Source organism: Calypte anna, chromosome 3, assembly GCF_003957555.1.
Source record: "Calypte anna isolate BGI_N300 chromosome 3, bCalAnn1_v1.p, whole genome shotgun sequence".
Taxonomy (NCBI): domain Eukaryota; kingdom Metazoa; phylum Chordata; class Aves; order Apodiformes; family Trochilidae; genus Calypte; species Calypte anna.
The window spans coordinates 59,553,785-59,578,047 of NC_044246.1; the positions used below are offsets into that span (position 1 = coordinate 59,553,785).

General features: G+C 37.1%; 1 protein-coding gene across 7 annotated transcripts in view; it reads right to left on the minus strand.

Annotated features, from left to right (window-relative positions):
• EYA4 (EYA transcriptional coactivator and phosphatase 4) overlaps nucleotides 1-24,263 on the minus strand; it is a 146,195-nt gene that overhangs the window by 104,781 nt on the left and 17,151 nt on the right. For all 7 annotated transcript variants that reach the window (XM_030446622.1, XM_030446624.1, XM_030446623.1 and 4 more), the window contains exon 2: nucleotides 21,608-21,705. In XM_030446622.1, the coding sequence (XP_030302482.1) occupies nucleotides 21,608-21,640 (33 nt within the window). In that variant the 5' untranslated portion in view covers nucleotides 21,641-21,705. The remainder of the gene's footprint in view (nucleotides 1-21,607; nucleotides 21,706-24,263) is intronic.

The following is a 24,263-nucleotide window of genomic DNA, read 5'->3' on the forward strand; positions in this document are numbered from 1 at the left end:
GTACATCATCATTCAAAACCTGTCTGGACACGTTCCTATGTGATGTACTCTAGGTGGCCCTGCTCTGGCAGGGGGGGTTGGACTAGATGATCTTTCGAGGTCCCTTCCAACCCCTAGGATTCTGTGATTCTGTGTGATCAGTGTAACTGTGTATAAAAATTATGTTCAGGTCACTAAACTAAGGTGGAAGAGGGTTGAATTTTCTTTCTACTACACACACCTTGGTCACTCTTGATTTCATTTATACTTCCATTTTTCTTATGAGGAACCTTTTTCTCAGCCAAGAAATAAATGTAACTGAGGGTATGCAGAAAGTAAGCAAAGACACAAGAAGATTGAGAGTGCACAGCCACCCTGCCTTCAAACAGATAATTACAACTATTGATGTCTCTTGCACAGAAACCATTTTATAGTAACCACAGAATAATCCAAAGGAAGAAAGAAGATGGCATCTAACCATTTTACTGGTTAGATGCCATAACAGAGATGACACACAAGTGATTTCATGGTCCAGTCAGAAGAGGACAGCAGTCCTGATGATTGGTACTTCAGGTTGCTTTATCTAAATAAATTTGCTCTGTATCTCATTCCTTGCCCTTACTCCTCTGAGACAAGAGAGCAGTGCTAAGTACTGTCACCAAACAATTCTCTTGCAGAAATGAGATATACCACTGTCTTCAACTATTTTACTGCCAGACCCATGAACCTGAAAGGGCAGAGGTGGAAGGGGAAGAGCAAAAACACTGGAGCAGAAAGAGGAAACATTTTCCTCTGCAGTTTTGCCCTGTGCTCTCAAGCCTCTCTCTTTAAAAAAGAATAGCTTGCTTCACTTCTGTCAGGAGGTTTCCATCTACTAAGGACATTGATTATAATTACTTTTGATTGGCTTCCTGGAACTAATTTTATTTTACTCTATTTTTTCCAAACTAAATATAGGTATGAAAACACCACTCAAAAATAGACTAGCTTCTTACTAATCTATCTCTGAATGACTTTCCTGAAGTTTATCAATCCAGCAAACAAACAAAACTTTCTTAGAGCAAATTATATCTTAATAGAATTATAGAGGTTACCTCAATTCACTAGCAGACCAAGAAGTTAATAGATACTGGCTAACTGTGATGTTTCATTTTACAGGCAAAACATAGTCCAGCATCCATTGGACAATTGGATAGAGTAAAACAATAACACATTTACATTTTGAGGTAAATATTTTCCTGTCAAAATACATTTTTTCTTGCTTTACTGAATAATAAAACCAGCATTTTTATCAATAGTCTTTCCATCAGTTATTTAGCAATGTTCTACAAAGGGTTTAATGAAGAGTTAATTATTAATGAAGAATTGGAATTATGTTAGGGTGTCATTGATAATCCAAAGACTTTAAAAAAAGGACAGATAGTTTTATTTCAGACGCTTTTAGTAAAATAAATGCTACCAAAAATGTGCCACTTTGTAAGGATGAACTTACAGAAGAGTAAGCCTGAAAAGTTAATTTAAGAATCACTACAGTTCTTAGGGAAGTTTTCTTCCTTAAAAACATGGGTTTCAGTTCAGTTCTTTCCAACAAAGCCTTGCCTGTTCTACAGGAATTGGGTGAATAAATAAGGCTCCCCATTTTTGCTCAGCTGGGAACTTAGGCAGTGCTTCTCCATTACCACAGCCTGATTCCAAAGCTACTTTAATTCTTAATGCCTTAATCACTTGTGCTTACTAAATTATTTAAAACGTTCTCTGAACAACAAAGAGAAAGATCTTCCTTTGCAGATAATGAAGCAAAGGAAAGTTCTGGTTTCGCAGAACCTGAAAGGTTAAATGGGAAGCTGAAGAAAGATGCCCTTGAAAGTTTTGTTTTTTTCCTTTTGCCTTATTCTACGGAGAAGATAAATAAAAAGATGGATCAAACAGCAGCATCAGAGTTGCCTCCCAATTATAAATCTCTTCCCGATGTGAAATTATTGTTTTTCCTGCCTCTGCTCATTCATGATGTCCCATGATACCTCTCTGCTCAGTTCTTCATGTACCTCAAGATGTGAGTTACCAAAGTACTACAGGACCACAGTCCCCAGAGGTTGCATAGAGACTCTGCATCTTCTCTACAGTTACCTCCACATGAGAAGCCATTAAACAGGCAGCAGGTAAAAATACCATGAAAAGGAAGGAACTCAACCCCCTTTCTGTTGCACCAGGTTCATGACCTAAAAACCTTGGTGACTAGCAAGGGATAAATGTAAATATGAGAAGAAGGAGTCAGTGACTGCACAGGAGTGGTACCTGGGCATGGCAGGCGGACTGGTGGCTGTGTCAGCCCTTTGGACAACCTACTTTGCACTATCAGAGCACGCATTTAACACCTGATGACTAGGGGAAGAATGCACTCTATTTTTACCTGCTTAAAAATGTTCTTTAACAAGACAAAGCACAGAGATGATAACATTCAACCAGCAAGTTGAATGGCATCATCCCTGCCAGGCAATGTCCCACATTATCACACAGAATGAAGGGGGCTGGGGCAGGATGGGGAGGGGGAGGCTGGTCCCTCTCCTTTGGATATTCATCCTTTCTGTTCACAGGCTAAGTTTCACTCCTAAGATAATTGCTTTTGCATGGTTTATGAAATATTAAGCATTCTTCAAGGAAAAAAAAGAAAAAACAAACCTAAAATACTAAGCTGTGTCTGCCCGAGCAATGCAATAGTTAAAAAGGCTGTTAACTATGCAACAACAACAACAAAAAAAACCAGTTTGGAAGAAATGGTAAAACTATGAAATGAGCATAACCACAGAAGACCACAGAACAGCTTTTAAAATAATAATTTTTTTTTTTTAAGTTAAATTACTTTACCAAAATAAAAAGGCCAATTTTTTCCACTCATCCAAATATCCTGTCTTACATATGTATTTTGCAAATTTTTATTGCATCAAGTATAAGAAATATTTTGTGTTCCATGAATGTAGAGACAAAGCTTCTTCATTCTTGTGCATTTTTTTTATGAAATGCTCAACAGAGACCTCAAAGGAAACACAGGAACCTACCAGATTTCTCAGAATTGACAAATAACATGGAAACTACAGAACTGATATTATTTGGAAAACCACCCAAAACAAAACGCCAAACAAATCTTGAACCATATTTGAATTTTATATATATACAACTACATTTGTGTGGTAAATATAATAGAATTAGTGATTTTTTGATTTGTGACCTTTTTTCCTTAGTAGAACGGCAACAACATTAAATCAGCAATACATTATTACTACACATTATAGAAATTATCAAGGGTGAAATCAAATTTATTGCAGCTGTAGCACTTCCAAAAGAGAACAGGAATCTGGGTCTTTGCCAAAGAACACACTTTGTGCAGCTGATCACATGATTTTAAATAACTAAATTAATTTTCTTGTAAAAATAAAAACTAAACCCCACTAAATATCAAAACCAAAGGGGACAAAAATGATTTCCACATTGAGACAGCTTGCTTTAATTTTTTTAACAGCTGCCATGACATCTAGCTTTCTAACACAAAATGCAAATATACTTTCCAATCAATTACATCTTTATTTATTCAAAACAAAGGGATTTAGGTGATGAATATAATAAACATAAAGCCCAATTCAACTCGCAGATGAATCCATCTTATCAAAAACTGAATCTAGAGCAACAGACTTTCAGAAAGCAGGACTAGCAGAAAAGAACAACACAAACACCCTTGTTTGTCTTCTAATATCCACCCCCAGAGTGCCCCAGGTGGGAGATTACAGTCCACATGCCAATTATTCTTATGGGCCCCAATTCAGAAAAGCATACCTCTACAAGAAAGCACTTAATTAAGCACATGCTTCTATGCTTTTCTGAATCAGGTCCATGGTACCATAGGAAATGGGTATAACAGATACAAAATGCATGAGTAAAAGAAACTGAACTTAGTTTTGTAGCGTAAGCTTTCATTTAGGTACTCTTGTATGTTTTAAGATATGATGCACTGTTTAAAACACAGTGCAGCTAAGCACACTCAGCTGTAAAATGCTGCATGGACAAAAGGAGACCTGAGTATAACCATACCCCAGGACCTATTCAGTATCTCACATGCCTCATCCATTACAAGAAATGTTGCAAAAGGCACAGACTATTCCTTTCTCATGCTATTTTTCTTTTTTCTGGGCATCTTCAAGCATATTAGTATAAAGGGGACAAATGGCTGGTTACCAAAGAGCTGTTGGAGTTCTAGTGGTCTGGAACTACTGACACACACCTAGTTAAGAGTCAGTAAAAAGAGGGAGCAGAGAAGGAAAGAACTCTGTATGTGTTTATTAATCACACACAGGAAAGATAACTTCAAGAAGGCCAGACATTTTCTTTCATTATCTGCACTGCAGAGCACAAATTCTGTACTATTGCTTCTATTCAGTGGCACCCTATGAGACATACAAAGCTGAAATGAAGGTGGCCATCAGGAAGCAAGGCTGCCCAGCAGATACTTTGAGCAAGGCTGGAAGCTGACTGTGGGCACACGTGGGCCAGATGGATCAAGAACCACTGGTAAGTCTGAAAAATCTTGAGTTTTGAGATGCTGTTATATCTGCATGTGATTATCAGTCAGCAGGAAAGCCCTGTAGTCTGCACTGAAGAAAACCAAGTCTAAGAATGGTAATTGTGAGTATATGTGGGAATATCAGATGCCTCATTTAGTTTCAAATATTTGTTTTGGTACAAAAGGTTACTCTTTTCAGCTAGTTCATGCTGATTTTCTATCACTTAAAAACACTAAGATGACTAAAAGGATATAATAGCAGAATCATTCAGACCATTCCACTGAGAACCAAAGTTTTAAAATACTCTGCTGCCCATAAGAGCTTTATTCAAAGAGATAAAGATTAGATTTGGAATCTCCCTCACTGCAAGGCAACTATAATTTTAATACAGGAAAATTAAATTAAAAAGATGCAGTTTTATTCCTTGGCAATTTTTATTAACACTGTTAAGGAACAGAAACCTTAGTAGGTACTGGTCACAGTGAACTTTGGACTTAAAAAACCAGAAGCTACAGACACTCTCACAGCATTACTATCATATTTTGCATCCAAATGCAGAGGATTTTGTACAATTCAATTATTCAACAAGTTCGGTGAAATAATTTTGCAAATATAGCCAGGCTAATGAGATACTGTTTTCTACTTACACTTACTGAAACACAACCTTATGTGACTAAGTCAAAGGAAGAGTTTTCAAATAGGCAGCATTCATAAATAGGGCACCTGCTTATCAACCCAACCCTATGTAACACCTGAGCATCCTCACAGGAATGCAGAGGTATTTCAGGGAGAGAAGTAACGTTCTCTTCAAGTCTCAGCAACATGACAAATAAATAGGACAGAAAGAGTGGAGGGCTGCAAATTCTGTATGCCAGTTAATGCATTGCTGCCATAGACTGACTGAAAGTTTCCGAAGGCTTTTCCTTTCCTCATGCAGCAATTATTGAAGGATCTCTAAGGCATCAGGTATCAAATCACAAACCCATGCTATCACGCAGCAGTTTCTTCACCGTGTGCTTTACTATGCCAAATAAAGACACAAGAATTCCTCTTTGAAAGTGAAATACTTCATTGTGGGCTTTTCATTCTGCTGCTCTCAAAGCCCATCACCTCCTATAGCCATACTAATCAGGAACACTGTCCAGAATTATCTGGGCTGGATTTTACTTTTTCTTCATCATTCTCTATAACTCATTCTTTGCATCAGTTTCTCTTAATAGATGACATATACACAGGGTGGTAATTTATAGATACATGGTAGGCACAGAAACATACCAACCATTACAACTCCAACAAGCATGACCAATCTCAAAAAAAAAAAAAAAAATTGGCATATTTTTTCTCATCCTTAGACCAAATTTGCTGAAATGTCAAACATTTCTAGTATGAACTATAAAACCCTAGCACATAAGGTGAATAAACCTGTTAATCCCACTGCATAATACAGTAGAGGTTCTGCAGGGTTTGTTTTGGTTGCATGTATTTTGATTCTTTGTTTACTGCTGCTTTCAGAGCCAAGAATTTTCTGCTGAATTAGCAGATGTTTACTGGCTGATCAAAATTGAATAGTTAAAATAAACACATTTCTGAATTTAAATAGTGACTTTTTTCTGTAGATGTAAAAGATGTTTAAAGTGGTTTCCACTAAATTTTATGTATTAAAATGCTTGCACTAACAGCAAGCATGAAAATGGTATTTCTTCATATGACAATGAGAGTTCTGAGTCCTCAAACTGGTTCTTCTCTTGCATGCAAGAAAATAATGTTAAGTTACATGTAAGTGAAGCACACTGCTCCCAGAAAGGGCAGAATCTGCTGTAAAACTGTGGTGGCCTTTATTTTAATCTACAATTTCTTTCCTTTAAAGAGAGTTTGCAAATTACCGAAGTCCCAGGGGAGCAATAACTCTTGAGCCAAAAAGTAATACTGCTCTTGGGCACTTAGTCTGCTATTCAATATATACAGTAATAATGTTTTAATAAAGATGACTAGAACTACTCAAAAGTTGTGTCATATGAATGGGGAGAGCTCTTAACTGATGGCTGAAAATTGTATAAAATAATTTTTTTAAACCACACAATATGATCAGGTTGTATATATTGCATAGTAAGTCAGGTAGTTTTAAATCCTGGCAGTTTAATGATTTTAAATGTACAATATCGTATTATCAGTCTAAAACAACTCATAATATATGGCCATTTGTATATATAATGTCAGTCAATTGTCATAATTAGAAGACCTTTGCTGGCATAGCAGACAATTATTCTTCCCCTTTAATACATATTTTCAGCTAACTATAAATGTTTGTTTTGCTCAAATACAATAAATGTAAGGATTTAGTAATTTTTCCATAATTATAAAAACTGTGGAGTGCATATTTGAATAAAATAAAAAGAGTAACTAAATGTGGTCAAAATTCAAGAGCTTCATTCTTTATTGGGGCAGAAAGTGGATGCCATTATCTGCTAGAATTGTATTATAAATCTTTTGGTAGTAAGACTACCAAAGTAATACAGATGTTGGATGGTTTTCAGAATGTACGGACTGGAGACAGGAGTCAGGATGTGCAAGCATACAATGAGACTACTAGTGAGCTTTAGACTGTTATTCATCAGAAGCCAGATTCTGGAAAAAAAATTGACTTTTCCCAGAAGAGTTACTTAAATATATTTCAAGCAAAGTGAGCTTATACTGGACAAAGGGGAAAAACAAAACAAAACAAAAAGCAAAAAACACTTTAAAACATCTCCACTAGCCTAAATACTAGTGAAGAAATTCAGTTTTTTTCTTCACTGTAGCTTACCTCATTCTATGGTAGAGGAGGGGAGAAAGATAGTTTGCTGGAGCAGACACATTATTTTCCATGCTTTCTTATTATATCACCTCCAACAGCTTTCCAATAGAATGAAGTGGATAGACCAGGACATACTTTTAGTATTCCCTTTCTAGCAATGCAGAATAGTCTTGTCAACTCCAGAAATAGATTTTTCATCATTTTATTTCCATTTGGACGGTAGCTACAGTTTTTCTTTAAGTTTCTAAGACGAACCTTTTCTCCATTTCCCTCTTTTAATCTGACATCATTAAATTTACAGCTTCTAGGACATTATAACCTCACAGTATGCACAATGTGACATCAAATGGGAAGGTCCGGGAAGGATGCCAAGTTCCAGTGAAGCTTACGGATGTCAGACTCACAAGCATAGCTGAGTCTGGCCTTGGATAAGTCACTCATTGGTTTTCTCTAATTTAAATAGAGGCATTTTCATCTAAGGAAGCAGAGTTCTACGTGTAATATTACTAGCATTTATAGAGAAGACAGCTTACTCTTTCCCCCCAGCTAAACTGAGCTTTCTGTAGACCAAAAAAAAAGAAAAAAAGGAAGACAGTGGTAGAAATGTGGTTTTGTTCTTCACGTAACAGTAGCCAAATGCAAGAGTCTCATCTCTGTAGCAGTAATCAGAGACAAGATCCCTCCTTAGATCCTCATCATTGCTTCTGATCTCTGCACTGCAATTGTTCTCTTTAGAGGAATTAACATGTGTCATTGCTACTAGAATCATGATGTTAAAGAGGTAAGAAGTTTTAATAGCAGTTCAAAGATGTCATCTGGCTTTAGTAAAACAACAATTACAGTGCCTAAGCAGTGATGGCTCCAGCTAAATCCATCCAGTCCAAGAGGCCCAGAACCTTGCACTGCATAGACATAAAAGACGCCATACACAGTCAAAACATGCAGAATCTCTTCATTTGAACAACCTAAAATACTGCTAATGAAGAAAACCAAACTTTATTTTCTTCCTATCACTACCAAGGGAATGGCTCAGCTGGAAGAAGACATCAACAGTCTTTTGGAAGGGTGCTGGCAACTGATAATGGCAGTAACGTTTCAGGCCCCAAGAAGGTAAACATTCTTCTCCATAGAAAGGGGAGATTTCCATTGGAGTTTATCCACTGTGTTGGTTTTTTGCTTGGTTGGTTTGGGTTTGGTTTTCCTTTTCCCTGAATTTCATGGTATACCCAGTATGGATAATGCTTCTAAAATACACCCTTGATTGGACTGGATCATAAATGTTGCTATTTTCCCTCATCTTTCTCTGAAACTACACCAGCAGCAAGTATAATTTTTGAGTGCTACAAAGCCCTCAGCTGAAAATTTCAGATGTTCTGAAATATTGCATCATTCCTGCTAAGACACTTCATCCTGTATTCACTAAAGGCTTCAAAAAGTGTCCCTCGAGACTGCTGGAAATTGGAGGAGGCCAAGCAGTAAGTCAGCTCCTGCCCTGAGGACATGCCAGATGGGTTTCTGTAACTGGTGATTTTAAAGAAGCCATGCTTCAACCCCTTTATAACCAGCTGGCATCCTTCCTCTTCAATGCACAGCATGTTAAGTGAACCCAGAGAGCAAAGAATAAAGCCTGCCAGTGGGATAGTTGCAGTTATTCATTAGGTCCATGCTCTTACAGGTAAACTGGGTGAATTTTGCAGCATGATTTGCTGCGCATCATATCCGCAACGTTATTATTGCAAGATCAATGGAAGTACAATTAGACAAAATTTGAGAGGTCTTCCTGATGAAGAATAGGGTCTCATTATCATGAAAAATTAATTCATACATGAAGGAATATGAAGTACAGGCTTGCTGACCATTATCATTGCTTTTTATCATCATATATTTTAGCACATAGACCACACCAAGATTTCCTCGTCTGGAAAACAAACATTTTCCTATACACCACTGAAGACGAAAGTAGCAATTAGTACAGCCTAAATACACCTCTTTTTATCCTGTCTTTTTTTAAGTGCTCACATAAGCTCTTTGCACAGTAGGTCTACTTGATGCCCTACTGATAGGCTTTCCACAAGTTCTGAATTTTACAGCTGCACAACACAGAAATAATTATGTTGGGATCAGGCTCTAGATATGTATTCAAATTTTGTAGATACCTGTAGAACAGGTTGACTATAGCTGCATGGCTACAGAATGTGTAAAATGCCTATTTTCTAAGTTCTTTTTCATCAGTATGGAGGCATTTAGGTAAAAATGTAAAGCGTAAATATATATACAGATACATAAAATAAAGCATAGATATATTTCCAAATCTATCAACTGCATTTGAATAAGTGACTTCTTCAGACTTTATTATAACTGGCAGGAGGTTCTGTTAGGCAATTATTCAGTCTTACTTATCACAGCTCAACACCAGGACTTTTGACAGAACCCTCTCTAAGGTTAATGTCTGAAGTGTACCATTATTGTAACACATGTGCTACCATGGGCATATTCTAAAATACAGTTTAAATTACATTAACCTAGAGATTTTCAGTAAATAGTTCAGCATAAGGTTGTCAAAATATTAGATAATTCTACTCAGTATAACTTAGGTATTATTTCAACCTGGAAATTTCATGCCAATGTTGACTTTTCAGGGAAATCTTATTAGCATGTGTTTTTGTCAAAATTAAATACTACTGAACTGAAAGAAAGAGCTGAAGAGTTGATGAGCAGTGATACATCATGTAACTGCCCTTGATCCTAAAAGACTATTTCCTCTAATGTTAATTTCATTTTGCAGTTATCTCCAGATTAAATTTAGCATCTTGCAAGAAAAATAGAAAAACTTCCTCCATTATATTTAACTCTGGATTCCTTGACATAAAATCAAGCTATACACAAAAATCAGTGCGGTATCAACTCCTTGGAAACCTATGATTGTCGCTTGTGGTGCCCTGAAGAGCATAGTTTAAATTGTTATTTACTATATTTATTAATAAATGCATTGCTCCCTCTTATGGTAAAACCCTTTGAAAGGACAGAAATACTCCACAGATTTCATTGCAGAGTTATTTTGTTTCAAAAATTGCCATACTATCAAGCCTACTTCTCATCTGAAATTAAACGAGCTAAAAAGGAGAGAAAATAACAGCCCAATCTTCTCCAGCAAATGCCCCAAGTCCTGGAGAGCACATTCAGTCAAGGCACAGGCTACTGGAAGAATTCTAAAAGTGAGGTAAGAATCTCCAAATGAGTGGGAAAAAAAGGCAAGTAGAGGTCTTCCTACTTGCTCAAGAGCCACTATGAGGATCACCATTTAGTGAACAAGTTTTCTCATACTTGATCCTACATGAGGTGAGAAATGCATATATCTACTCAGAATCATTAAACATAGAATTCCCAAAACCTGTTTAAGAAGACATTACTCACTTATGGTTTTTTAATTACAATCATAGTCTGACTTTTTTAAAGAAGGAATTCAGTATCTGCACTGTGGCACCCACCAACATGAGGTTCCCAAGCTGTGCATGGTTATTATGTATGACTCAAATATGTTCAGGTTGCATCCCATCCAATGTCACTACAAAGCCATGAGCACTCCCATAGGGAAGGTGACTGTATGACAAACTGAAACTTGAAAACCTGTACTAAATTTTAACAACATTGTTAACTGCCATAAGAAAATCTTTCATTTTGGAAATAAGCGAGGTTTGCTTCAGCTCCTTCCCTTGTATACTTTGACTGAATGACCGAAACAAAAACATTTGCATGTGGCCCAGACCCACAGACTAAAAATTCAAAACCAAATAGAGTTTTACAGAATCCAGAATGATTACAAATTTGCACTATAAGAGACCTTTTCATGAAGGAAATCGCACTAGTCACTGCTTCCACTAGAAAAAAACCAAACAAAAAACAACAAAAAACCAAAACAAAACAGACAAAACCAACCAAACAAAAAAACAACAAACCATTAATTCCCCTATATTTAACTTAAGATTCAGACTTAACATTTCATCTCTGTATTATCTTAGCAAATGATAGGCACATGTGCCTTGGAAATTCTCTCTCTAGGATTTTCCAGACCACAGTCTGCAAGTGCTGAGGATAGGAGGTAGAGCAAGAGAAGGAACCAAAGAATCATTAGGGATTAAAATGATCTTTCATAGAATCATAGAATCATAGAATTAGCCGGGTTGGAAGGGACCTCAGAGATCATCTAGTCCAACCCTTGACCCACCGGAGCAGTTGCTAGACCATGGCACTGAGTGCCACATCCAGTCTTTTTTTAAATGTCTCCAGGGACGGAGAATCTACCACCTCACCGGGCAGTCCATTCCATAGCCTAATCACCCTCTCCGTGAAGAAATTCTTTCTAATATCCAACCTAAACCTCCCCTGGCACAACTTAAGACTGTGTCCTCTTGTCTTGTTGAAGGTCGTCTGTGAAAAGAGTCCAGTTCCCACCTCGCTACACCCTCCTTTCAGGTAGTTGTAGACAGCAATGAGGTCTCCCCTGAGCCTCCTCTTCTTCAGGCTGAACAGCCCCAGCTCTCTCAGCCTCTCCTCATAGGGCCTGTGCTCGAGTCCCTTCACCAGCCTGGTTGCCCTCCTTTGGACCTGTTCCAGGACCTCTACATCCTTCTTAAACTGAGGGGCCCAGAACTGGACACAGTACTCGAGGTGTGGCCTAACCAGCGCTGAGTACAGGGGAAGAATCACCTCCCTGGACCTGCTGGTGACGCTGTTTTTGATACAGGCCAGGATGCCATTGGCCTTCTTGGCCGCCTGGGCACACCTCTGAATCAGAGACACGCTCCCAAGTCCCTTCCCTGTACCTTATCTGCTAGTGAGATGTACAGCAAAGAACATACTGAAAATTGAGATGAGAATGTCAACCTGCATACATCTGAGCTTAGCAATGAGTGATGCCTGAAGGATCCCAAGAAAAAATCCACTGTGTTTAGTCCCTACTTTGAAATCTGATTTGCAGCAGACTCTGCTCCTTTTTATGCTACCAAATTTAACTTAGTTGTTTTCAAACAGAAAAAAGTAAAACCCCTCATATTCTCCATAAATCTTAAAAAGCATGTCATTTGGCACTGAAAACCATCTTGTAAACTTCTTTCAGAAATTGGTCAGAAAAGCCACGCAATATACTGAGCACATTAAAAGTTCTAGGTTGGTAATATATATTACACTGTAGTAGTACATTGAGCTTTGTTAAACTGCTATTTTTATTCCTGTTAAAAATCTAGAAAATATTTTAGTGTTGCTATTTACTCTAAAGAATTGTTTTTTTCTGGTTTATGTCAGTGACAATTCATGTCATAAAGAACATCTGACCATACAATGGTTCAGATCACTTAATACAGCTTTTTCTTTCACTACAAGAAAGAACACTAAACTTTTTTGTATCAGTCTCAGAAACAGAAAGAAATGTCTTAGCTGCCTATTGCCCAGATACAGCTTTTTCATCTACAAGTGTTAGCAAAAGAACATGCTTGGTCAGGTCAACCAGCAAGTCATATTGCATTTAAGATTCAGGCTTATCCAAAGGTACCTGTACCACCACTACCCCTTTACCTCCTCCCCCCCCCCCCCCCTTTTTTTTTTCTTTTTTTATTTGTGCTGTAGACAACACACCTGGAAAAAGGGAAAGTCTCTTGACTCCACTGAAACATTACAATTTTACTATAGGTGGCCAAGGTTTTCCAGACAAGTAAATTTTCTGATAAGTATCTTAGATTTCAGGTACATGTTCTTAAACACTACAGGAACATATATGTTTTCAGAGTATTTCTCAGCCCTCTTGTTATCTGAAAATGACAAACAGCTTATCAGAGCTTCTGTTTAAGAAAATTCTGGCCTGGTTTTGCCTTAAATACCATGAAACCGGTGTCAGTATGCAGTTAAAATAGAGACACAAAGAGAGAAGTATGACAAGCTAGGTCTGTTGCCACATTTAAGAAATATTTTACTCAGCCAGATCTTTTCCTTGCTGAAATAAACTTAGTTTCATACCTAGAAGTTGCCTTTGTGAGAGAAACACTCCAACAAAAAACTCTTGTATCCCAACTGCAATGCCCCTTCATATTTGGGTCTGTGCATCTCTTGGACTAAAGCATATTTGACTGCTGATGAACTTCAAGTGCTGCCATGGTGTAAAAACAATATTCTCATCTTTTATCAGGTGTTGCTTTCAGGAGCATGGAGGATGAAACAATCTTAAAACACATTATTTTACTAATTAATAGATAATAAAGAAGCAACACAAGTTTTGCACTTTCTTCAACGAGATCCTCTGAGTCAAGTTCTGCCTTAAGTTATATTATGGCAAAAATATTTCCATTCACTGTAGCCATAACATTTCGACACTCAATTTTTCCTCCTTTAAGCTGCTAGATATTTAAGTTAATATAAAAGAATTCAAAGGTGTGAGTGTGGTTTAATGGGTCTCCATGTCCCAAATATGTTTAAGACATATTTTATAAAATATGAAATTAGACTCTTCATCTAGTGTAATTTTATTACTTAAAAACATAACACTTCTCCCTGTCATTCTTCTCATTTTTAATAGGATCTGACTTGCAAGTCACTCAGCTACTGAGTTAGAGCACACAGAAAAGTTACTACAGGGAGAAGACAGAAACCATGACCGTTATATGATGCTGAACAAATATTAGCTATAGCCACACATCATTCATTCAGAAGTATTTCCTAATAAAATATTTCTGAAATTATTGCTTTTATTTTGTACTAGATTTCTGAGTCGTTTTCAGAGAAGTATTTAAGCACATGCCTAACTTAAAGCACATGAGAAACACCATCTATGTCAGTGAGCTTAATCACATCCCTTAAGTCCTACATGTTCTTCAGCACTGCTGCACCTGGACATTTTACAAAAATCAAAGAGAATAAAACAAATATATACTTAGTGCAATCCATACTTTTCAAGTGAAAATGTAGGCATAGCCATTTAACAGACCTGAAAGTACTGGTCTTCTAGCCTTAGAAAATGAACAGGCTAAAGATTGATTCACTGTCATTTTGTCAAATATTTTGTGGGCATTACAAAACTCTGATTCATTTTTACTGAAGAAAGTATTTCTGGACATGTTACCTTACCACTGTGAATATCAGCAGCCTAAGCTGATACACAATCACTATCCTAAGGAAATCATATTATCATTTTGCATTCACAGAAGAAAGGACCAACATGGACATCCTTGGAATTTTCATGATTAACCCTAAATTAAAATATAATATGAAAATTAATTAAAAGTAGAGTATAAATTTCACAATTTAAATGCTTGAAAAAGTGTAATATCTTAAAAGCAAAATCCATCTGCAGAGTTTGAAAGGTGTCTGTCAGATTCCAATAATTAAATATATAAAATCATCAATTGTAAGAAAAGGCAATACCTTTTACTGGACTGGATGATATGTTCTAAATGCTATGTATACAGACGTATACACAAATATTTTCTTAGATGAAAAAGCCCTTGTTGAAGTTCCAGAGAAGGTCTAAACTCGGCTAGCTGTCAGGCCTTTCAAACAAGTTTTTTCCTTATGTTTTTTTTCCTAGCTGTATTATCTGGTGTTATATAGTAAAAGACATGTCTGATATCTCTATAACATCAGAGCTGCAACATCACTATTGATCACTATTCCATACTACAGGAACCCTAGAGCCCTCTGTGCAGAAGCTAGTGTCTACTTTGAAGGAAGTTTACATAGCTTAAAGAAGTGCAATTTTCCCAGGTAGTTTCACCCCGAAATTCCAGTCTATGGCCTCCTCTCTGGAATCAGGAATACCAGTCCTAGCAAGCTGTAGAGCAGTTGTGTGCGAGTCCTCATCAGCTCTGCAAGGATAGCAAGTGACAAGAGGACATATTTCTTTTATTGGCTTCCCTTCTTATTAAACACAGCCCATACAATGCTTCTCCATTTAATCCTCTGATGCTGCCTAAGTGACATCTCCCAGCAGACAGGTGGAGAGCTGAACCAGAAAAGACATGACAGTGACGATGACAGGAACATTTGTTTGCCAACCCCTCTTCTCACCACATCTCACAAGGTTATAAGCCATGGACATTGTTCTGACACATTCTGTTGGATAATTTTTGAAGGGATTATCTATTTAAGGAAAGTTTTTAAGGAAAAGTGCTTTCAAATCATAATTTTTGACTCAGAAGGAAATGCATATTTCTATTCCTGTGTGGCTATGGTGAAGATTTGTATACTTGGTAAATGCTAAACTGTATTTTGCCAGCAATCCACAATTCATCTAAACATGGATCAGCTCAGTTTATTCCACATGCCAAAATGCATTATCTGCTTTTGAGTGTTGTCTTATTTGGTTTTTCCCATTTGATAAATGGGAAAAATAAAACACACACACAACTGCTAATGTGTTTTGGAGAAAGCATCTTCAAATTTAGCACTAGTGGATTATAGTGTAGAAATGACATAATGCCAACGTGTTTAGAAGGCAAAGTACTTAGAAAAACATTATTTATGTGTTTCCAGAGGTGATTATTCCATATGTAAGTCCTGCAGCAGGAAGAGAACAACTGCCTTAAATTCCTATTAGATTACAGACAGGGAATATTAGTACCACATTTTATTCTTTATCCATAGTAAATCAAAGTGGGTGATAATTGCGAATCACCCGTGGCAAGCCATCTCTCTATGCCAATTTCTGGGTCTATGAGAAAGGCATGACAAAATACCTAAGCAACTCTCCAAAATGCTGTGAAATGTACCTTGGAAAATGCATGCTGGTTTGCTTTTACTTCAAGGTATAGTGTTTTCCTTCTGTGATTGTTTTTAGTTAAAAGCAATTAATCGCTCACTAAGGCAATACTTTTTTGCTTGCTAAGAACCCAATTCCTTCAAAGGGTATTTGTTTATCAAAATGTAATAGATTTCATTGCTTTCATAACTGAAATATTTGTGCATACTGCCAGCACGTCATGACCAGAACCTAGACTAGGTGACCTCCAGAAGCTCTTTCAACCAACATTGCTAATTTGACAATATGAATTGCCTCTGAAATTCCAAGTCCTACAAATACTGCAGTCACAGAGATACAACCACAGCACGCTCTGCTGTGACACACAAGTCTTCAAAGTACGACTGACATTGAAAACTCACTATTTTTAATTTCATTTAAATGAGCTTTAGCAGAAGATTCCTGGGCACAAGCAGACTGCCCACCCCAGGGTGGGGAAGACCCAAATGCTGCAAATACAAGGACTCATACAACAGAGAAGTAACTACAGCTGAAAACTGACCTGTGAGGGGGTCACATCTGACACCTCCACACTTTAAAACAAAACGAAAACAGCCAAAACAACACTGTCCAAAAAAGGTTGCTAAGGACTGTCCAGCTACAAGTAGGAAAGAAATGCAAGTAACAGGCTCTATAATCTGATGAAAAGCAAATAACTTACCCAGGGCACAATGGGGATGATTGTCCAAACATCACAAATGTGAAAACCTGTTCTTTGGGTTTAGCCTCACATCTGCTAGTGTCCTGTCCTACAGCACTGCAATCTATTGTTTAATTCTAGGATAAAATGAAGTAATCTAAATATGCAACCTGTTATATAAAGGGGCCGGGGGATGAAATTACACCAGTTTGTAATAAGGCCCTTTGAAACCCTAAACTACCAAGTTAGCAGCCACATTTTTCTTCTACTAATACATATTGAACAGCAAATAACAAGGAGGAGACAAAATGAAGAGCATAAAACTATGGTTCTCAAAATCCTGTGTCTTTTCTATAGAAGGTGCAGCAGAGGACTATTTAGGTACTAAATATTTGTCATTTTACTAACCATCTCCAAGATTAGTCTTAAAAAAATTTTGTCCCTCAACTGCTACATTCTGTGTGAATACAGCATCTGTAGTTTCTCTTTCTCCCATTTCAAAACTAAAGAATTTCTAACATGTATCTTTTGAAAAAAAGTAATTCCAGTTAGAGTTTAGTAAAAAAATCATCATATTTATTTTGAAGGTTGCTGTAACTGTAAAAATGTAATGTGTTTTATTATATCATAAATAATTTTTTAGTATTCATAAAGTCACAGCTATTGAAAATACTTTTTTGCCTAACTACATTTGTCTATGTAAAATCAATTTCTGTGGCTTTAAGTACTCTTTTACTTGATAAGTAGTGGCCTGCACACAGTGACAGACATTACACCAGAATATAAAATGGACCATTTGGTTATTTTCTGTCTGTGAAATACATGTCTAACTATTTTGGTCCTCTTTCAGAGTACTATAAGCTGAAATTTTCTGTCAATGAACAGAATAAATCCTTCCTATGCATGGATATGGGAGTGTATTCTGCATCTGAACAGGAAAGAAAGAGTTAACAACTCTTTAGGACACAGCCTCCCTCCCCTGAGGGTACAGTACCATGATGAGCCAGCTCCATCCCAGCTGCAGGGACCCACTGGTTCTCAGATGCACCTGATGGATCCCAGCTCTCCTCTGTATCAGGCAGTAACTTGTATCATTTTCCTGCTGATCTTCAAAATCAAACTATTTAGCAACACAAATGTGTGTATAGGCAGGAGAGCCAAAGTACAATAAACTTTATTCTGACTTTTTTATCACTGTATGATCCCACTTAAGACCCAATGCTTCCACTTCTGCTTCACAGGACTGGGAATGAGAGGGCAAAGGAAAAGGAGTGCAATGTATTTCTCAGAGAAGAGACTCTACAGAATGGCAGTCAGTCAGTCAGTGCATAAGGATTTAAAATGTAGCAGGATGAAGCTATTTATCAGAAATAAAAATAGGAAAAAAAAATATTGACAAAATACAATAAATGGTATATATATTATACCTAATAAACCTGGCATCTCAGAAATCACAGAAGCTGCTCAGTTCAATCAAATGCAGTTCTTTAGAGGCTTGGAGAACAGGGCTACACTTGGATTTCTTAAGTAGCACCTGGTAATGCAGTCTTTGCTTTGAGAAAAAATTTGTCAAGTTTATTTCTTATTTGGCAACCAGGATGCTGTGGAATTCCTCATAGCTACAGTTACAGGAGTTTCACCTGACTGTGGTATAGTGTAAGGATAGGAATCATAGAACCAATGATTTCATATTAGTGTACTTTAAAAGAATAGAAGACAGAGAAAACAGCAAAATCTTGAATGAGATCAGTAATCGAAATCTCAGAACTATGGAGAAGACTGTCAGAATAAAAGCTACACTACAGACCATCATACTTCAGGAGGACAACCTAGTTGCATGAATTAGTATATTTTTTTTTTCTTTAAAATAAAACTTGAAAATTAACTTTGTTCTCTGTGCCAAGTAACTGTTCTTGGCCTCCTTTCCCAAGGATGAAATACTCTTAATAGACTTCCCAGAGAAATTAATTCAATAAAAGAATGTCTCTCCTCAGAAAACTCAGCTGTCCATGAAACATGCCATCCAACAGCAAGCACCTTCTGACCCATCTCAGTTGCAGAGACAGGCAGTCAAGTAACCAAAACTAGAACATTCAAGGCAAGGTGCCAGCACAAGTCTGAGCACAGGTCTTGCATTCATGCTTATTCACACCATCTAATATGCTCACAGCAGCAGCTAGATACTTCAGCTCCTTCCATTCCCATGATCTAAATTTTATGTGCCTAGCTCCCAGAGGGGAATGCTGAAGCCAGAATGAAGCACCAAGCCTCCTTGAACATGTCAAGAACCAGAAATCCTACATGATGAGAAGAAACTGCTTAGAGCTAACCAGTACAAAACACAGTAACCACTACCAAACACCATACAAACAGAAGGGCTGCAGGATATATATCTGGTACTCTCCTAGACTTTAAACCACCCAAGTCTCAGCTAAAGAATACCTCCCACCTGGGATATAGAGTTTACACTCCTGTCCTATGGCTTTTAAAGAACTAAGCCAGAAACACTATTTTCTTTTTTAAAACTTGGTGGTGAGAGGAGTTTAATCATGATATAATACTGAAAAGGCTTTTGATATGGGGAAATGAAGGTTCAGCATCTGCTCTGGGCAGAGGGGCCTCACATCACAATTCCTTTTCCAGGACAGTACCCAACACCTTGGTGAGATCTTAGCCTGACTGCACACTTGGAGAAAGAGAGTGATGGAAGGGGACTATTCCCACACTTTATGCTGAAGTTCTGCCACACATTTAAGAGTAAGAAGAAATTTTTGTCTTGAATTACAATCTGATGTGACACTAACAATAGATTAATGACAGCAAATTTATATGCAATATGGCACAGATTCCACGCAAATTGTAATCTGAAAGATTGCTCTCACATGTTAGCATAAAACTATGTAGCAACTATCAAAAAATGCAGAAATTACACTACAATAAGGTAGTGAAATGGCTACTAAAACATGCATTTAACAGACATCCAGTATTGCATGAACGTTTTAACTGCTATGAAAACACATTTTTACGCTAGGCTAAACTGGCTCATCTAATTCCTATTAATAACCATACTAATTATAGTGCACAAAATAATTGTTTGATAGGCTATGAGAGAAGAACTTCTGCTTCATCTTTTATGACATTTATAAAACTTTATTAAATTATGAAGCCATGTAGTTTTTACAGGCTCTAAAGTTTTGATTTGGAACAGTTTATACACATAAATACGTGCAGCTGTCCCAAGTAGTGCCACCTTGGTGACTTAAGACACTGTTAAGACTTTCCAGTTCGGTATAATTTTAAATCAGCAATAAAACTCTGGTCCAAGATAAAGTCTCAGATAGGAGCTATGCAGTCAGGAGCAAAGCACTCCCTAGTAAAGAAAATTACTGACATTTTATAAACACATGCAACTCTTCTCGGTTCCTTGCACTTGTCACCTATAAAAATCTCTGCTATAAAAATATATTTAAACTAGTTTGTTACATGGATAACCTCTTTCAACATGTCAGAAATAAAAAAAAAATGAAATCCCTTTACTGATCTTTAGTACACTGAGCCCTCAGATGAGATTTGTAGGGATCAGGGTAACTCACAAAATTTGCCAGTAGTGTGACCACTAGAAATTAAGATGTTAAAAACAAAGACACCACGTTGGATGGCAAGCCCAGTCATCTTTAAATTTGATCAGAGAATCATTTGATCTGCCTTCTCAGAACTTCAGCCTAGTAGCCAGGAAATCTGAAGTCCACATGCTCAAAGGAAAGGAAAAAGGAGAAGAAATGTCCATCCTGTTTTTCAAGCTTTTTCATCAATGACAAGGGGAATTTCCTTCTGACAAAGGAAAGGAAGATAGACTGTCAATTCTTAGTCCCCTTGAAATCCAAGAGAATCCTGAAAGAACTCACATCTGTCATCTGCCACAGTCTGACCATCTGAAATGTCTCGTTCATGTTTCTGATAACTCTGGTTTTAGCAAAACTGGTAGACCACTATAGTTTTACACTTTGATACAATTATTTGAACAAGACATACTACTGTGGAAGCTCTTAGGATTTTATTCTTCCAGTGCACTTTAATTATATCCATCATGCCTGCAACAATCCTGGCTCTACAGGATCCTATATAAATGTGATTTTTACCTTCAACAAGTAAGCAATAAGGTTGAAACCATTTATTTCATAGAATTAGAATCCTAGAATTTTCAGGGTAGGAAGGGACCTGTAAGATCACCTAGTTCCAACCCCCCCCTGCCATGTTCAGGGACACCTCCCACTGGATCAGGTTGCTCAGAGCCCTGTCCAGCTTGACCTTAAAAACTTGCAGGGATGGGGTTTCCACCACCTCTCTGGGCAACCTGTGCCAGTGTCTCACCACCCTCATGGTGAAGAACTTCTTCCTAACTTCCAATCTAAACCTACCCTCCCCTAGTCTGAATCCATTCCCCCAGTCCTATCCCTACCCAACATTCTAAAAAGTCCCTCAACAGCTTTCTTGTAGCCCCCTTCAGATACTGGGAGGCTACAATAAGGTCTCCTTGGAGCCTGCTCCTCTCCAGACTGAACAACCCCAACTCTCTCAGTCTGTCTTCATAGGTTCATAGGGCTCCAGCCCTCTGATCATCCTTGTGGCCCTTCTCTGGACACACTCCAGCACATCCATGTCTTTCTTGTAATAGGGGCTCCAGAACTCAGCACAGTACTCCAGGTAATTTCATGCATGAACTCATAAAATGTTCAAATTTAAAAGCTCAGAAGCTTTCTCTAGATGTCACTGTAATTCTCAAATCTGAAGTAAAATCCCTTCAAACAAGACTTCAAAGCTCAGTTTATTTCATTAAGTTTAGCAACATTTGTACTTACTGTCTGTTCACCTAGATCCTGAGAGTCTTCCATGGAGGTTATTCACCTTTTCTGCCACAGACAGAAATTGTCTTCCCTTCAATTTACAGTTCAGTAGCCTAAAATAAAAAGAAGAGAAATATTAATATGTAAGTCCGTGGTCCTCAGTTCTCAGGCAAAATCAACAATAACAACAACCTCTATCCTATCCTCCTATTTTAGAGGCTGTGTTTCTCTAAAATCTGCAAAGTTCTCATTGATTTATATGAAGCCTAATTTCATATCTAAAATGTTTCAACATCTCTGTTATTCTTTCAGGAAGATATTTAAAATACACCAGCAGAAAAAAGAACATACTTAAGTAACAATTCTTCAAATCCTGCAAGAGGAAATAGTTATGGAAATAAATTAATAAAAATTTAAAATGTTTAATACAGGCAGCTGTTTAAGTAGATAACAAAAGATAACACTTGGTAGTTCATATTAGTAGGACAATTATAGAACGCCAAACAAAACTGTTTAATGCACATTTAATGATAACTTCTTAGTCATTAAGTGTCTGGCAGAAAAAGGTTGTTATGCAATTATGACCATGAAATCCTCTAAGGTCCATTAAATTCCTTTAGGATTAAATAAAACACAGTGGTTTATAACAAGAAGCTCCCAACAAAGTGCCAAATGACAGACACTACCCAGATTATCTGCTATGTTTTTGTCATCTCTCATAGGGTAAACCACTCTTATCAGATATTGAGATCTTCAATAAGAAAATTATATTTTCAAAGAATTCTGCACATGAACAATTAAGTAAACTTAACTACAAAACTACACAATTATATTAGAGTCTCCACTCTCAGAAAAGATCCACTTTCAGGTTATGTAAATTTCCATAATTTTGAACAAATACCAGGGATGTCACATATGCAGTAATTGTAATAATATTAATCAAACCCAGCGTTACATTTAAAAGAAAAGAAAATATATATATTATATTTTGTGTGTATATATATATATATATAAAATACTGTGTAAAATAAATTCAGGAACCCAACCAACCTGGATTTGTCAGCATTACCTGGATTTGTTTATCAACAAGGCACCCCAAGAAAACATTACCTGGGAGTATGCCCAGTAATATAAGTCTATTACAGATCTTTGTTTTAAAATCTGACCAGCAAGCACCCCTCAAATTACTTCCACCCTACATAAAGATAATTTTGGCTCAGCTGAAATTAAACAGTGTATAGCTGTGCAGGCAGAACATTTGAAAGCAACAGGAGCAATGAACCATTGCACTCACATATCCCCACCAACCTCCCTGTGTTGCCCTGTAGATACCTCCTCCCCTAGTCAGAAGTGCCACTTGCTCACCATACCTCTGTTTAGTCCACAAAATAACTCCCAAAACTTCCTTATATTTTGCATTAGGTATATCCTAGAACTTGAACATCCACAGCCCAAATCTTTTCAGTCTATCTCTATTTCCCCTTTTTCCTGCCAGCAAATCACACTCTCCTGCTTTCCTTCCCTCTTTAAGTTCAAAAAGTTTTTCATTCACATTTCATTAATTTTTACCATGATGCTACATAAGGAAAAGAAACTGCAAGCAAATCACGTTATATGGATTTCATCATATCAGAAAGCTGAAAACAATTCCAGCTTTCCAAAATGGCTTCAGTGTCCTCTTGATTTCAGAGGGATCAAAGACAGTGACTTCTTCACCCACAGTGTCTGTACCAGAACAGTAACCACCTCTCATGGTTTATTGGTCAATATTGAGCCCATACTCTTGTATTTGTAAAAATCTTCTGCAGTCTTCATTCAGTGGTGAAAAAAGGGGAATATAAAGCCTTCTTCAAAACAACTACTTTAGGCAAATTTCTACCTAGTCTACCAAGAACAATGGTTATTTTGAGAGAAAGCAGCTCTACACAGCAGGCATTTCCTGTGGCAGTCCCTGACCTAGGATGCAATTCCAAACACAAATACGAACTTTCACAACAAATCCTAAAATATTCCATTAATAACTTAAAAAAAATTAATTCAATTAAGAGTTCAAAGTGTGTGCATGATATTGCATTTGTAAGATTGCCTGCAGAAAGCACTCAGTAGTAAATGACAAGATTCAGAACAAATTGTTTGTTTCTAAATTTACTGACTGTAAAAAATTTACTGTTTCTAAATTTACTGACTGACAGTACCCGGCTTGCATTCAGCCATTAAATGCTCTAATTCTGTCTGTCAGTCACTGAAGGTAGCAGAGCCCTCACTTTTGTTGTGAAATGCAACTACAGCTCAGCTACAGAACCATACATTTTCCAGTTTCTTTCCACACTGACCATTATCTTAACCAAAACACACTGAAATCAGCAGATGTATGTCACATTCATCCTTAAAAAAAAAGTTTATCAGCATGGTAAATACCTCTTTTTCATGTCACTCCAACAGGAGTGCTACTATGGAGAACAGCCTGTGACTGACCCACAATATGTGTGTTGTGTACCAGAATTCATGCATCCACTGGACCATGTCACTAAATATGCCACTTGTATTAGTTGCCTTCTAAACCAGAACGGCCTTCACAAATTTTTAAACTTACTTTAATGAATTGCAAGACAAAGACAAGCTTGTCTGCATAAAGCAGTCTTTGCAGAAATGCACAATATATTAAATATGT